The sequence below is a fragment of the Aulonocara stuartgranti genome (assembly GCF_965226115.1).
Source record: "Aulonocara stuartgranti genome assembly, chromosome: 3".
In the NCBI taxonomy this organism is placed as follows: Eukaryota; Metazoa; Chordata; class Actinopteri; order Cichliformes; family Cichlidae; genus Aulonocara; species Aulonocara stuartgranti.
In genome coordinates this window covers 10,152,968-10,169,304 of record NC_138941.1, presented here as the reverse complement: position 1 = coordinate 10,169,304, position 16,337 = coordinate 10,152,968, and the positions used below count along the sequence as shown (strand labels likewise).

Here is a 16,337-nt window from a genome sequence, read left to right as displayed (position 1 = left end):
TGTTTCTGTTTTTCTGAAACCACCTGAAAGAAAAACTATTTTTCTTGCTTTATGTAGTGTGGAAGTTTTTAATGTTTCTTCATCTGTGATGTTCTTGAATGTGTTCACGTGAAGATGGTACAAATAAACTGTCCTTTCAGCTTTAGCTCCTAATTTATTCATTATTTATGGTTGTAGCACAGCAGCCGTCTCTTGATTAACACATGGAGGGCTCGGGATCTGATGGTGTCGTCTCCCTAATTTGCCCACTCAGTAAATCTCACTCATGGCCAAGAAATTGAAATAAACCTTGTTTCCCTGCTGGATAGTGATCCACTGTAACTCTGCTCCTCCTTCCTGTTTAGGATTTCTGTGGCTGAAGTAAAATTCCCTCCATCCATCACTTATCCCAGCTAACCCAAAGTGAAATAAAGTTTTGCTGGTCTTAAAAAAGCATTACAATAATGGGCATTACCAATGCAAACTGAATGATACAGAAGATGAAAGAAAAGACTTTGACGCGTCAGTGTAGCGCGTCTGGCGCGTTTGACTCGCGAATAAAACCACGCGCGTGAGTTTTTGTGTTGCATTTTGTGCATACGCGCGTTTCGCGTCTACCGCTCGAGTTGGAAAAATCTGAACTCCAGCGTCAAATCGCGCCGCGACAACCAATCAGGAGCCTGGTGACGTGGCTGTTACCTAGGTCAAAGGGGCAGATCCAGCCAAAGCCTTTCATACTTCAATGGAGGGGAAGGCTAATCAATGCGGTAGCAAACAACTCGGAGCTGTACAACACCAGCTGCTTTCAGTACCGAGACAGGAATAAAAAGGACCGAGCTTGGAGGAAGATATGTGAAGAGATCGGGCAACCTGGTAAGTTCATTCATTTCTCTTTTGAAAGTTTTCACTGACCCGGGGAAGCCGCACAAAAGCTAGCAAGCCACCGCTATTTTCCCACTGACGTACAAATACCGTTCTGCTTTTATGCATGTTGTCATTTAGGAATATATTTTATTGTTTATTAATAAACAGCACACAGTGGTCCCGCTGTTCATCCGTCACTGCTTTGCTTTTTCGCTGATTTTTTATTGCACAGTACAGCATTGCATTCTGCAGCCTGATTGACAAATCTCCTGCGCTTGCCAAATTTATCACGTTTGGTTTTGATAACCATCGCGTCCAATAGAAAAAACAGCACAAAAACACCCATAACTATGAGCACCTGCACCGCGAGGGAAAAAGGCGCACGAAAGTGGCAGGCAGATGAAGACAAACCGCGGCATATTAATACTTTTACGTTTTGCAATCTACAAAGGTTTGCACTTTGAGAATCAATTGTGAGAACTGTGATCAATGTTCATGTGTGTGTGTGGAAAAAAAGTGTATAAAGTGCGTGGCCAGGGGCTAGTTATTCTGAGAACCCCTGCAATAAATGAGGGACCACTGTCTACTCTACGATTATTATATCCAACCTGTTAACATTTAATACTGTATTGATAGAACCAACTGATTCTGCAGCAGAGCATCCCCAGTCCCTGAGCTCCTGCTGCTGCACCCACAGATATGTACAGCAAGCACTGATACCTTTTTAGTCGGTGGGATTCCCTTGTGATCACCTTTACTAAATATCTACAACCAATCTGATTATATCCTGTTATTGGTTTTTTTTTTTTCAATGTTGAAATTAAAATCTAGTAGCAGCCTTCTCATTTCTTTGTGTTTTGTGCTGTTTTACAGGCCCACAGAGGAGGACGGCTCCGAGGCAGATGAGGGACGGGTCCCAGGACGGTCCATCGGCGGTGGAGCTGGCCATCCTGGAGTCCCTGAAGAGGCCACACCAGTCTCCAATGGAGCATTTCCTCCTCAGCCTTGTTCCTGCTCTGGAGAGCAGCTGGTCCTTTTTATTCCTGTCTCTCTGTAAATTCTTATATTTTATATATTTATGTTTAATGTTTTTCTGTTTGAGACTTTTAATATTATTTCAAATAAATGTTTATAATGACTAATGTCTCAGTTCTACTACACAGCAAATGTTGGCACACGACTTGACACATGTAGAATTTATTTCATATTATACTAATGACAAAATATACTGATACAGTGGGATGCAGAAGTTTGGGCAACCTTGTTAATAGACATTATTTTCCTGTATAAATCGTTGGTTGTTACAATAAAAAATGTCAGTTAAATATCATACAGGAGACACACACAGTGATATTTGAGAAGTGAAAAGAAGTTTACTGGATTTACAGAAAGTGTGCAATAATTGTTTAAACAAAATCAAGCAGGTGCATCAATTTGGGCACCACAAAAAAGAAATGAAATAAATATTTAGTGCATATCAATGTGTGTGTCTCCTATATGATATATGGGGTGCCTTTGTCTGGATGTGCTTCCCATCCAGAGCTGCACAGCACAGAGGAAAGTTCCAGCGCTCCTGGAATCCCTCTGTGATGGACCGCCAGTCTCCAGGTGAAGGCACAGCCATGAAGTCGTCCACTAGACAGTCCCAGATGGACGTCGCTGCCTGGGGGGTGATCTGGCTCACCGTGGACACACCGACTCTGAAACTGAACGCGATGGTCCTGAAGGAGTCCCCGGTGACAAGGAACCTGGACAAAATTGTTCAAAATCAGTATTATGTGTGCTGCAGTTACAAAATACATTATTCAAATTCCAAAATACTTTTGTGATGTCAGATATAAATCACAAAACTTAAATCTTACATAAAACCTTTTGTAATTATAAGGATAATTACAAAATGTATATTAGATAATATCTAAAACAGTTGTGTTTTGTTTTAACTTTAACATATCATAATTTGATTGGTAGCAACTTTCACAACTACAGTGAGCCAATCACTCATAATTCCTAAACATGTCAATCAGGTAGGAATGAAGTAAGACATTAATAGAAATAAAGAGTTGTATGTTGACATGTAGCCCTTTCCTTGCTTAAATCATTAATATTTTTGAAAAATTAATCTGTGATAAGACAGCTTATCAAGATAGAACCATGTAACTAGAGATGAACCAAACTGTTCACAGTTTTATCTAACTCTGTTTTAATAAAGGCTGGTGACCCCTGCTATAGAGTCTGACAGCTGCAGGGATTATATACAAATATTCAACTATCCCAGAATTAAACCAGGTCTAAATAAAAAGGAGTGAGTATCACTACAAGGTTAACTCAGTGGTCCTAATGCTACAGTTTGATATCAGCAAACACCGAGCGCATACATTGATGTGACACCACAGCCATGCTATCATGCAAACACTGATAACAGCATAAATCGAATTAAATCGGGACTTGATGAGAGCTTCTGAGTATCACTAGAAATATTATAAAGAGTCGTCTCTGTACCACAGTTTGCTTTCAGTAAACACCGACAGCATTCACTGTTAGCATAGCACATCCATGTTAGCAGTGTATAACTGGATGGATTAGCATATTAGCACAGATATCAATAAAGGACTACCGTATTAAATAGTTTTACTAACCTCAGGCAGACGGACAGGCGCTTTGCAGGTGGGATTGAGCGTCTGTAGTTGGTGTCTAGGCGGGCGATGCTGGGACCGACGAGGGAAAGCAGGTCCTCAAACTGGCCGACGGTGATAGCGCTGGAATCGGCCGTCATCCAGGCGCAGCTCCTGGAGCAAGTGGTGAAACTCACCAAACTGCTCATGCCTCTGGAGGACCTGATGGACCCAGGTACGGCGAGGACGTCTTTTACGCTGCTGCTCTGCTCTCCACAGTACATAGAGAAGGGAGACTCTCTCTTCAAGCGCTAGCTCGATAGCTGCCATCTTGCAAAGATACCGGTCTGGCACAGCTCCCTCCCACATTCCTCCCACATTTCCGGTTCACGCGCGTCAAAATATCATATTTTGACGCGCGATGGATTTTTCTTGGACACGCGTTGAGACGCGAATGTACACGCGTCAAATTAGGGGCGTTTGGGGCGTTTTATTCGCGTCCATCGCGTTCGGTGTGAACACACCGTTAGTTGTTCTGCTGCCTAAATACCACAGGGTCTGATTATGAAGTTATTGAGCTGCACATACTTTACGACCTGCTTAAGTTCGAGGTCACAGCGTCTGTAGAGCAGCTGGAACATAATGAAGTCTACAAGGTTAAAGTTTTCTCTTCAGTTATTGTTCTTTCTGCTGCTTGGTTTGATGGATCTGAGAGCTTTTGTTTTTATTATTGTTATTATAATTATCATTAATATTTTACTCTCTAGAAGCTTTAAAATAGTGTTTGTGTTTGAAAAAATTGATTTAAGAATTGAACAGAAACATCTGTCCTTCTGAAAATCGCCCAAAGGCACGGAGACAAAGTCAAAGGATGCAACCTGTAACTTTCTCTTCCTTCATGTCAGGACCATCATCCATGATTTACCGTATTTTCACGACCATAAGACGCACTGTACTAAAAGGCGCAGTCTCAGTTATGTGTGCCTTTACTGTATTTAACACACACATAAGGCGCACTGGATCATAGGGCGCATACAAGTACCGTATGCGTATTTAAAAATAAAGCAGGAGCAAAACAAAGTTTGGTACTCACACTTTTATCATCAATCAAACCCATCGAAGTCCTCATCCTCTGTGTCTGAATTGAACAGCTGCGCTAAATCTCCATCAAACATGCCAGGTTCACTTTCTTCACTGTCAGAGTCACTTTCCGTGCCGTGCGGCTCCTCGGAAACGATGCCGGCTTTTGCGAAAGCTCGAACAACAGTGCCAGCAGACATGTTAGCCCAAGCATCTACAATCCATTGGCAAATTGTGGCGTAACTCGCCCGGCGCTGCCTTCCACTCTTGGTGAAACTGTGGTCTCCATCGGTCATCCATCGCTCCCAGGCCGCTCGCAGCCTTACTTTGAACGGGCGGTTCACACCGATGTCCAGCGGTTGGAGTTCCTTCGTCAGGCCTCCCGGAATGACAGCAAGCTCACAGTTCATTTGTTTCACTAGTTTTTTCACATCGGCTGTGAGGTGGGCACGCATAGAGTCACAGATTAAGAGCGATGGTGATGCGTGGAAAAAACCACCTGGTCTCCTTACATACACCTCCCTCAGCCAGTCTTTCATCATTTCCTTATCCATCCAGCCCTTTTCATTTGCCTTAATTATGATTCCTGCTGGAAACTTCTCTTTAGGCAAAGTCTTTCGCTTAAAAATCACCATAGGCGGCAGTTTCTGTCCATTAGCATGGCAGCCAAGCACAACAGTGAAAGAAGACTTTTCATACCCCGTTGTGCGTATCGCTACCGTGCTGGTCCCCTTCTTCTCCACAGTGTGACTCACCGGGATGTCGAAAGTGAGCGGGACCTCGTCCATGTTTGTGATGTGGCTGGATGTTTTTGTCGCCGATGTGTTTGCTGCAGTAGGAGCGGAAGATGGCCAGCTTTTCCTTATAATCCGCTGGAAGTTGCTGCGCTACACTGAAAAAATGGGAATTGGGAGGCTTTTGAATTTGCACAAATGAATTTAGTTAATGCTACACAAGTCTTTCATGTTTCTCTTATTTACATGATTAAATAAAGTACTATTTACTTGATTATAAACAATACTGAAACTACTCATTTTTCTTGCATTGATTTAAAGTGACTAAATTAGAATACTAAAACCATTTTAATCGTGTTTGACCACAACCGGAAATGATGCAATATATTCAAAGACAACAACTAAATATGATTGGATAATAAGACCTAGTCTTATCCAATAAGACAACAACATAATTTAAGGAGAGCGCAATTGACCGCCAGATTCTGGAAGACTGTTCAGCCACATGCAACCACATGGCACTGAATCAGGCATACCGAGAAGTAGGGTTGCCAACCGTCCCTTAAAATACGGAATCGTCCCGTATTTCGAAACAAAAGTACACGTCCCGTATTGAGCTAATAAGGGACGCACTTTGTCCCGTAATACAGTGAGAATCAAAAGTGGCCTATAACGTTTAATGGAATTAATGCTTTGTTTGAAAACATAATTCCCAGCCCCTCTCCTGCTTTGTGACCAATGAGCTGACAGCACACTTATGACAATAAGTGTATGACAATTCAGATTACCGCTCATCTCATTGGTCGAGGAAAGGTCGCTTGCGGAGAAAATACCGGAAGACAACAGATGACCACAACAAGAAGCATGGCCAACAGGGAAACAAACGCCGACACTGCGGTGCAAGTCTCGGACGACAGTACACCTAAAGCTGGGCAGACACTGTGCGATTTTTTCAGTCACGATATTCAGCTCCTGCTCAAACTGCACGATTGACTCGCAGGGTTAGAAGTTGGTAGGTCACGATGCAGGTCTTACACTATACGACCCGATGCTCTGATGCGACCTGAGAGCTCACACTGTGCCTCCATAAAATTAAGGTTATAACAGAAAATCTGTCGCTCGCTCGCTCTGTCTTTCACTCACACAGACACACCACCACCACCAACTTTGCTAAATTGCTAATGAAAAACATTTATCAGGCAGCTGTGATTGAGCAGCAGTGTAAATCCAACTATTTTCACGGTTGTTGTGGTCGTGATCATTTTGTGATGCCACATCGAAAAGGCTCGGATGAGCTTTCCAAAGTTCTACAAGTTGTGCCTCCATCGCTTGTGTCCAGATCACACGCTGCACAGCCGTGCTGCAACGTCTTTTTCACCGACGTTTACGTGTTTGCGCGTGAGCAGTGTGAGCGGCTGTGGTGAGACCCTCACGAGCGATTGATGATCGGGAGCTGGTCGTGAGGTGTTAATCGCTTCTCGTTACCCCACGTATACTACACGACGCACGATGAAGGCCAAAATCGGGCTGATCACCAAATCGGTCGCACGACTCAAAAATCGTCTCAAAATGGGCCAAAAATCGCACAGTGCGAGCCCAGCATTAGAGCAGCAATATTTGTTCCCCTCAGAGAAAGGGAAGAATGGGAAAAGGAAAACACCTGGCTGGAAAAAGTTAATATGGGCATGTGCAGTGAATATCAGCGCTATGTGGCCAGAAGTGTGATAATATAATTTATTTTGTGTAATAAACAACTGCAAGGATAGATAGTCATCTATTTGTTGTAATCAATACATAAAAGTAATACATAGATGAATAATGATGATGAGTTAAGATGCGTAATCATGGGAACAAGCGGGTTTACAAACAGGAGCAGCTGATTAGCTTTAGAAAAGCTGAAATAATACCTCAACTGAAGCCAATTGTACTAAATGCACTATATGTGCACTGTTACAAGAATATTTTTCTTTCTATTGTTTTCTATTATTTTAAGTTAAGCAGGACAGAGTTCTTTTAAAGAAAGATTTACTTATATTCTCAAAAGTTAAGCATGACAGGCTTCTGTTTAAGAAAGAGACCTGTTTTATTGTGTTAATGTTGTCATTTTGAGCTAAAAATAAATGGCTAAATGATCATTTGTTTCACATGTGTTCATATCACAAAGAATAGAATATGCATCTACTTAAATCAACTTCAAGTCAAATGGTTAAAAAAAATAATTTCACACACAAAAAAAGAGCTAGAAAATTCACCACACTGGGAATGGTGAAGACAACTGGGTTGCCCGGCCCTGGCCACGAGGTGTCCCTTATTTATTTTTCAGGGAGTTGGCAACCCTACCGAGAAGGTAAGTAATTTAAATACATTTGTTTTAGTTGGGTACGTTTTCACAGAATTGTTGTAGTGCATGCTATATAAATAGCAGTCTGTAACGCATTTACATGTTGTTTTTACAGTGCTAGCTAAAGTTGGTATTAGCTTTGTGGCTAGAGCTGAAAAATAGTAACAAATTACACATAATCGGGAGAAAGCAGCTGTTGTCGGTCAGATATGGAATTTATGCATGTGACAGAGAGCACTGACGTTTTTTGATGGCTTAGCAAGTTAAAACGTCACTGAGAGAGCGCAATAGTGTTTGTGTTACTCGTGCTAGTTATGGCTACAGTGGCTAATTAGTCTGGCTGTAACCGTCAGAGTTTAAGAAGCTGGGAGCACAGTGCCATACCTTAATTCTTGCTGAGGACACACGCTCAAGTTATAATAAGGATCCTGCCACCTTAGACGTGGGTTTAAGAACCTGTGCCCATAAATGCCAAATCATTTTTCCATTTAGTCATTGTTTTAGGTGAAGTGTCACTTACTTGACTATTCTATTGGTTAAGCCCAAATAATACAGCAGATATCTACAAGGAGATAAGTTTGTTCAACAGAGTATGTCTTATTAAGTGATGTATTGTGAATTTTCCAACATTGTCCTAACAAAAATTAGGACCCTTTCCCCCACTTTTTTTCTACTTTGTGTAGAACATATGTGAGCTGCTTCTCAAAACATTATGTATAAATGAGAGAAAGATTGGTATTTTAAAGAAACCATTGATGCTCTTCTGGACTGGAATATCTTTTTTCAATTAAAATTAATGTTTTTTGTGATGGTGGAATTTTTACCTTTATGATTACAGAAGTCAAAACATCAGATGATGATAGCTTACCATCTAAACTCCGCATCTCTTGGCAAGTCTGAATTAGAGGTCTCAGCTGTATCTGCCTTTCTAGTGGATTTGCTTAAAGAGGAGATAGCTTATTATTATTAGGTACATATTCCCTGACATTCTAGAGGTCAACCTTGCACAGTGTGTGACATTAAAGGGCATAACGTATAGAAATGGAATGGCACCGGCCCAAAGGGCAGCAGGTGGATTGCCAGAATACTGAAAAACCATATCTGCATTGTACCACAGCATATTCTACATTGTCAGAGAGCTTGGTGGCTGGTACAGAGAGCACCACAGAGCTTTTGAGCTCAGCCCAGTATCCACAAGAATATTCACTCTGTGAACTCCTTGATACTTATCCATTGGTTGGCTATGAGATTGGATCAGTCCACATTGTGACTTTAAAAAGGCATATAGAATTAAAAGGTGTTCATATAAGTGTAATAGCTTCAGTAGCATGTATTTCATTAAATAAATTCTTCTTTTTTATGTCTGATCTTTCTAACTTTGAGTATTGGGTATGGATAGCTTTATGAAAACTAAACTGAAACGATTCTTTCTGAATGTCTGATATGTAATTCTTTTTTGCCTACAGAGTTCCATGGTCCTAAAGACTGTTTTGGCTGACGGAACCTGTCGAAGGCTCACTCTCTAATGGAGCGCCTGAATCAACTGAGGATCCCATTGTTGAAGTCAAGAGACAGTGTTGTCTTCAGGGCAGTTTCAGACTTCAGTTTATGGATTCCTTATTTGGGAATGAGTTTCTTAACCTTACCTCAGTTTCAGAAGTAGCAGACAAAGGGACTCTTAAAGCTATTGACATCCCAAAGCCCACCATATGGACATAAAAAAGAGTAACAGAGTTGGTGAAACTCAAGATGGAAAAGACTTTTTCATACAGAAGACATGAAGTTGTTCGTGATGCACCAATGGTGGAGGCTTTCATGGCAAGATGGCCTGCTCTATTTGATTTCCATGAGGTAAGGTTTGCCTCATACACGGTGTTCTTGTGGTATTAGCCTAAAATGGTTAAGGCACAGTTGTTATTTGACAGCCCATTTCTTCAGCATGAGTGATTGCGGCCTTCTTCCAGGTATTAAACCTTTGAAGCTCATTCCTCTGTGCTCATGTTTTCAGATCAACGCTGAGTTTAAGAGAATTGCCACCATCCCCCCTCAGACAAAGTTCCTGGCTCAGCTGGCTCTCCACTTGGACAACCTGGTGAAGTTGGTCAACAGATGAGGAGAGCTTGGACTAATACTGAAAAGAATTGTGGCATAAATGGATAATGTAAGTGATAAAGCCTCAACATTCACTTAACATGATCCTCTTTGGATGAAACTTTACAATTGTGGAAGATTTCAAATGTTTTCCCATGATAAATTCTCTCATTTTGTATTTTTACATCTGCTTGTTTTTTTAACCTTCACTTTGTCAACTTGTTATTAATTGCCAGTAAACCTATTATTAATTTGTGTGCCTTTACTTTAAAAACATTCATGTAAAGTACACTAGTAAAACTTAAATGAAGGACAAGGGCTGAATGAAGATGCTAATTACATACATTTCATTTCAGTGTGAAGATGTTAAGGGAGTGTGAATCTACATGGGTGAAGACCCTGGCATGCTTATCCAGGAGTATGTGGTATGTACTTGTCTTTTTTTTTTTTTTTTTTTTCGAATTTTCCACAGTGTGTCATATTACTTACTTGGCATGAAATGACTAACATGGCTTCTTTTTTACAGGGCATGGAAGAATGTGCCATCAGTGAGACTGTTGAAGACACCACTGTTTGAATTTATCTTCTTAAAGAGCAAGCTTCAGCAGATAAACAAGAGTTGTCCTTGCAGGCATCAGGGTGGCGAAGAATTTGGATAATGTAGCATTTGCTGTGATAATGCTATTTGGACTCATGTATGCATTAAACCTTGCCTACCCTGCTGACCTTCGCTACAACTTTGATGTTTTCCAGAAGGTTTTCATGGAACTGGATGGAGCTAAACTCTCTAAAGTTCTTGCTTTAAAAAAAACATCTGTTTCATTGAGAAGTCAAAGACTGCACTTCTGCAATTCCTTGCAGGTTTTCATTTTGTGTTCAGTAACGTTATACTACTTATGTTTTTATTGCTTTCCCCTCATGTGACTGCAATGCAGGATGATTTTTCCTTTTGGTATCGTGTTGTAAGAAATTTTTACTGACGATTTTTAGCAATATGTTCTAAACCAACCTTAATGTCCTGCTTAAATGTTTAAAATGAATATTAAAATTCATGTAGGTGTTTGGTATTAGTTGTGTAACAATGTCATTTAAGGCTCAACTTAGTTGAAATCTTGTACAGGTAAATACTTGTACAGAAGCTGAAACTGTTGTCAAATAATACACAAGTTATATTTGTGTAAATCTGTTTATCCATAAAAGCGTGTTGCTTTTTTCAGGTAGTCTTAATTTAGTTTACATTTTCAATTGTGTAATTAATACAAATGTTATATGTAAGAGATGACAGGATCATCTATAAGCACTTTCTTTTATTTGCTGCTAAGGTCACTTTTTTGTGAAACATTTGCAAATATATTCTCAAACTAACTTTTTCTTCTAGCTATTTCTGCAGGCTATCTTTAAAAAATGTGTTAACAAGTTTATATGGATGCGATTTTGGACTTGTTCATGGCAGAATTGCTGCTTTCACTGCTGTTACAGTTTAATAAAGGTGTATTGTTCAGTAGCACTCACAGTCTTTGCCTTTTTTGTCAATAATGATCAGTTAATATTTCAATTGAAAAAATTAAGTAGGATTTAAAGCCATAATTTGTCTTGCAAGAACATAATTGCAATGTGTTTACATTACATAATATCATTGCGTACCACTGGCAAATAAAAATAAGTTGGTGTTAAATATTAAAATATATTGACATTATGCAATACATTGATATTATGATAATAGATTAATTTCAGTACATCAAACATGATTTTTTAAAGTAATCTGATGTAAATAAAATACTTTGATGTGACAAGCATTAATTACTTGAGGAAAAGTGGAAAATTAAGTCAGTCATACTTATTCATATTATGTGGGACCGATGTACACAATAAAATCAAGTAAATTGAAAGAACTTTTTTTTTCAGTGTACGTGGGATGACCGGCGTCAGGTACAGACTGCTATACCCTGCAAAGCTGTTAGTGACCCATGGTGATGTGAGGAAAAGCTTTACCGATCCCAAAGAGACCGTAGACTACGCGGAGAAGCACCTCTCCCACCCACCTTCAAATGTATTAAAAGCAAGGATATATCTATATGTCTAACGCTGACACAGCACTGTGTTTCTTCTTTTCCCTTTATATTCCATGTAAAGGTGAATATGGAGCGTTTATGGAGCTCATTTATTGACCAGCTGTCAGTTAGAAGGTAAGAGTTACTAGGTTAACAGAGGTTAGCAGTAACAGTACGGGGAAGTATATTGTGTTGTTCTTTTGTTGGTTTTTATTTTATCGTACTTTACTTTGTTATTTTGATTTTACCTGTTGTGAGTGCTTCCCGTAATTCTCCTTTTTCTTGCGCCGCTGCGGCCAGAGTTCACAACATTACATATTTTTGTATCTATAAACAGGAAGCTGACACTCTCCAGACTTTATCAAAGGTGTGAGCGTCACAGCAGAGGCCTTTGTGTTGTTAAGGTTCAAAAATTGAGGAAGGAGAGTACAAACAACCATTGGTCCAGAAGATCTTGGTCAAACAATTGATTTTAATGAATACACACGTGTGGGAAGAACACTCTGTACGCAGACAGCAAGTGATCTTCGACTTAATCAAAGCATAGACAGATTTTTATAGCATCAGGGTTTGATTTACTGACGCCCCTTCAACGTCACAGACAGGATATAGACATACGTCAATATCAAAACTACAATGACCTTTATCACAGTTTAAAAGAACATCGTCTTCCATCTTCATAACAGGTGCATCCTGTCACTGCCGGATGCTCGCTTGTCATCTTGACACCTCAGCAGCAGTTCTGCGACAAGCTGCTTTTTGCAACCCCAGCAAAACATAATTAAACTTTCCCCTCTAAATGATTCTCTCTAACTGAGTGTATGTGTGTCTGTGTCTGTGTGCTAACCACAATTGCACCCTGTTTCACCTCACGACTAGCTCCTGACCTCTAACCAGACAGAGAGACAGAAACCACTCTCGTATATGTAATAATCGAACTGAAACTATGGATATATCATCTGTTAAATAAATGTTTTAATCAAGAACCTCTACTAAAAGCTTAATATAAAATGACCTGATATAAGTGTTTTGTAAGCATGTATTGCAGTTTTAACCTTCTATAGCTCCAAGTCACTTGCACAATAGATTGTCCGGACATCGCGCCGAACAAAGCTTCCAACCCCCAATTAATTGACCGAGCTCCAACTCTTTAATAAGCACAGATATGCAATATGTATAAAATAGTTATAACTGCACCTGAAATACAAGGTTAACATAATAACTGTATGCATAACATCTTAAGGCCTTCTTAAAGCTATCTGTTACATTGTTAAAGCCTCGTCTTAGCCTGCTGCTCAAAATAACTTTCACTTCTGCAAACTCTCTGCAAGCCTGTTTCCTGCCACTTAGTCTTTCTGAAAGACACACACACTGTTCAACCTCTAAACGCAATATAAACTCCAGATTATATTATTAATGCAATGGTAATGATGACAATTATTTAGCAATAGCAGTAAAATAATTTCCCTACTCCACATTCCCTCTCTCGACCTCTGGCACACCAGAGGTCGCAATACATTGTGTCCTGGCTCAGCAAATCAGACAACCTCATGTCATCTAATTGGTCCAGTAATATACACCAGCTCCCATTCGAGAGCACTCCATGTGTAAGCTTTGGTTTTCTCGGTCCCTCTCTTGTGGTCGTCCATCAGGCCTCGGACCTCCCTGTGGTCGCCGAGATCTTCTGCAAAGGAAGCAAAACACCTTTTCCTGCACCTTTTCCTGCACCTCCCTAACTTATCCTATTTGGGACTCTGTAATCAAAAGCCTGATCCTAATTATGTTCTTAACTTATTGACTTGTATTTATATATATTCTTCAACGTTACTCATCACTTTAAAACTCTTTAAGCGCTGCCTTCACGTCCGGTTGCTCGCTCTATTTTCCTTATCTGATCATCAACATCCTGTATAGTGCCTCCCTAACTTAAGTCACCTTTTTAACAAAAAAATCATTATAAGCGCCTATTCTACTAAAAGCCCCAAAAGAAAACAACCCCTTTAATCAATTAAGTTTAAGCATATAAGCAATTACTCCTGTATACATTTCATCATAGCTAAATGCTGCCTAAAAACAACTCCTGTGTGTTAACACTAACTTCATTTTAACCTCACATTTCCTATGTTATAACCTGTTTTTGGTATAGCCTTTTTATTTCATTTTGCTCCTTTTAATGTAACAATACCTTCTAATTCTAGTTTATCAGACTTAACCAAAATATATGCTTTCCTTCCTCTTTGGTCCTTCTTTAAGTTCAGTTAAAAAGCTAAATGAATTTGAGGCTTTTTGCCTGGAATCAATACTGTCATGTGTATTTATGGACTCTGTGTCTGTAAGCGTGTGCAATCCTTCAAAAACTCATATCAAAAAATGCAATATGTATAAAAATCATTTCTGCTTATAAGCTCTCCCCTTTATCCTAAAAATACCTTCTATGTAATATCTGTATGTGTAAGCCTACATTATAACCACTCCTTCTAGAAATTAAAAAAGAAATCAAACCTGTTCTCCTCCTTCAACCCTCACTAATTTTCCCTCTAAGATTTATTCACAGCTTTGAAAAAGCATTGTATCTTCTAAACAGGATTCAGTTCACTTTAATCCTTTAACCTTCACATAAAAATAACAGTTTCCGTTTTACCATACCCAAATGATCAACAAACCCCCAAACATAATTACGCATAATAAGAACCAAAAAAGTCCTAAAATGATCCTAAATTATTAAACAATTAAATTATTAAACCCTAAATTCCCCCTTTATTTTGACACATGAAATGTGTCACAATACTATACAAAACTCAAAATGCTCAGTTTTCCCACTCATGCTCCAATCTATGTCATAAAATAAACTTAAAACAGAACAATTATCAGTCATGTGTTCCTCCAATTAATGATAAGTGAGTTACATCAAAAATGTTTCCCCTTTAACATTTGGCATTCTCCCAACAATATACTATAATCCCATAATCTAACCCCAGTCTACAAAACAGAAATTTTCTCTGGTAAAAGCCAATTGTTTGTCCACATTTATTCATCCTCACCTTCATCCAGTCACACCTTCACTCACATGCAGTCACACCATATTTTGCTAATAGTGGAGCTTCCCGCACGATCAGATTCTCCACCCTCAGCAAAATGAGCTCATTCATTTTTTATTTTCCATAGGAAAATATTTCTTTATGCTTTTGGACTGGATTGACTCTCATAAAATCCTACAATTTTGGACAGGGACTTACGACCTGATCAGTCCCCACAGGTAGCTCTCCTCAGCCAGTTGTAATCTGGAAAGCCCCCCTTATATTTGCTCTCCCGAGAATTTTCAGCGCTGTTGCAGGCCTGCTTAGAACAAAAATGAGAAAAAATAGAGCTGATTATTAGCTCATGAGAACACAAAACAAAATCACCTGACAGGTTTTCTTTAAGTGCACTGTTACAAAATAATGGGCCCCTCAGACATGTCCATGTTTCCTAAAACTCCCTCTATTAAAAACAAAAACAACAACAACAACCCGAACCTAACTGACAGAATCAACCCATCACCACAACAACCACAACAACCTTAAACACAAAAGTTTTGCCACCACATAATTTCACCCCCTCAATACACCGAAAGTCTTGTTAAAGCCACACAATTTGCACACAAAAATCACCCCCTTTAACATACTTAAATTCAGCATAAAACCCCCTTACGACAACATATAATCACTAAACTATACATTTCCTACCCAGATCTGCACTTCTCTTCTCTCTGCTATGCTTCCTCTTCTGAAAGTCACAGTCACAAGCACACAGGAAGCTTCGTCGTCACCACTCACTCCAGCTAATTTGCATACTGAGTCATCTCTCAAGAAGTTGCCATAACAAGAGAAACATATGTTTAAACATTATCTCCTTATTAAATTATTTTATTTCTTTCTACAGTGATCACTAGCGTTGATTACTCAGTACGAGAGCACTCCTAAGTCACTCTTTTAAAACTACTTTAATTACCGTTTCTTTTTTCCATAACTCCCTTTGTCATATAGCTTCTTTTGAGTTATTCCTCAGCTTCAAACTCAAATGTATTTTATGTTTGTGTATGTGAATTTGCATATGTTGCTTTTGCAGTGTGTCAAACTCCTTCATAATTTTGCCTTTAAACAGTCAATTTTCTCCTTCCCAAATTTGCTAACCCAAATTCTGATTTCCCACCTTAAATAGCAGCATTCCTTGTCCTCAGCCAGAAGTTAGGGCTCCACTTGCCACTTTCCACCTCCGCCTTAGCCCAGCGGCTTTACCCTTGAGGTCCCGTCTTCTTCACTTCATCTCACCCGTGAGTCTGAGCGCTACTCCACAGTGTCAACGTAGCTGAAGACAAAACACAGAAACACATGAAGGAGATTTTCCTGGCCTGGATTTTATACAAATATTCTGCAGTACATCAAAAATGAAAGAAAACCATTAGTCAACATATGAACATCACCTCTGAAGTTACAGAGCTTTGATTGGAGACACAGCTGAGCGTTTTGCATTTTGCATAATTAATTACATAATTAATTATGTAACCATAATTAAATGGTTACATCATCTTTAAAGTCCCCAGAGA

General features: G+C 39.5%; 1 protein-coding gene and 1 long non-coding RNA gene across 2 annotated transcripts; one reads left to right on the top strand and one right to left on the bottom strand.

The window, feature by feature from the left end:
- LOC309702438 lies at positions 1-1,981 on the top strand. The gene is made up of 2 exons (XR_014275479.1): positions 1-852; positions 1,717-1,981. It is a non-coding gene; the product is annotated as an uncharacterized lncRNA (long non-coding RNA).
- A 43-nt stretch (positions 1,982-2,024) lies between these two features.
- LOC309702358 (uncharacterized protein) lies at positions 2,025-3,980 on the bottom strand. The gene is made up of 2 exons (XM_082527053.1): positions 3,480-3,980; positions 2,025-2,591 (listed from the first exon to the last, which is right to left on the bottom strand). Exons 1-2 carry the CDS (start codon positions 3,737-3,739, stop codon positions 2,321-2,323), a joined length of 531 nt encoding a protein of 176 aa, XP_082383179.1. The 5' UTR covers positions 3,740-3,980; the 3' UTR covers positions 2,025-2,320.
- Between the last annotated feature and the right edge of the window lie 12,357 nt (positions 3,981-16,337).

Excerpts from the sequence above, each read along its gene's own strand:
- LOC309702358 (XM_082527053.1), bottom strand. The coding sequence starts at position 3,739 with ATGTACTGTGGAGAGCAGAGCAGCAGCGTAAAAGACGTCCTCGCCGTA. Across the intron at positions 2,592-3,479 it reads CGCCTGTCCGTCTGCCTGAG|GTTCCTTGTCACCGGGGACT; the intron begins GTTAGTAAAACT and ends AATTTTGTCCAG.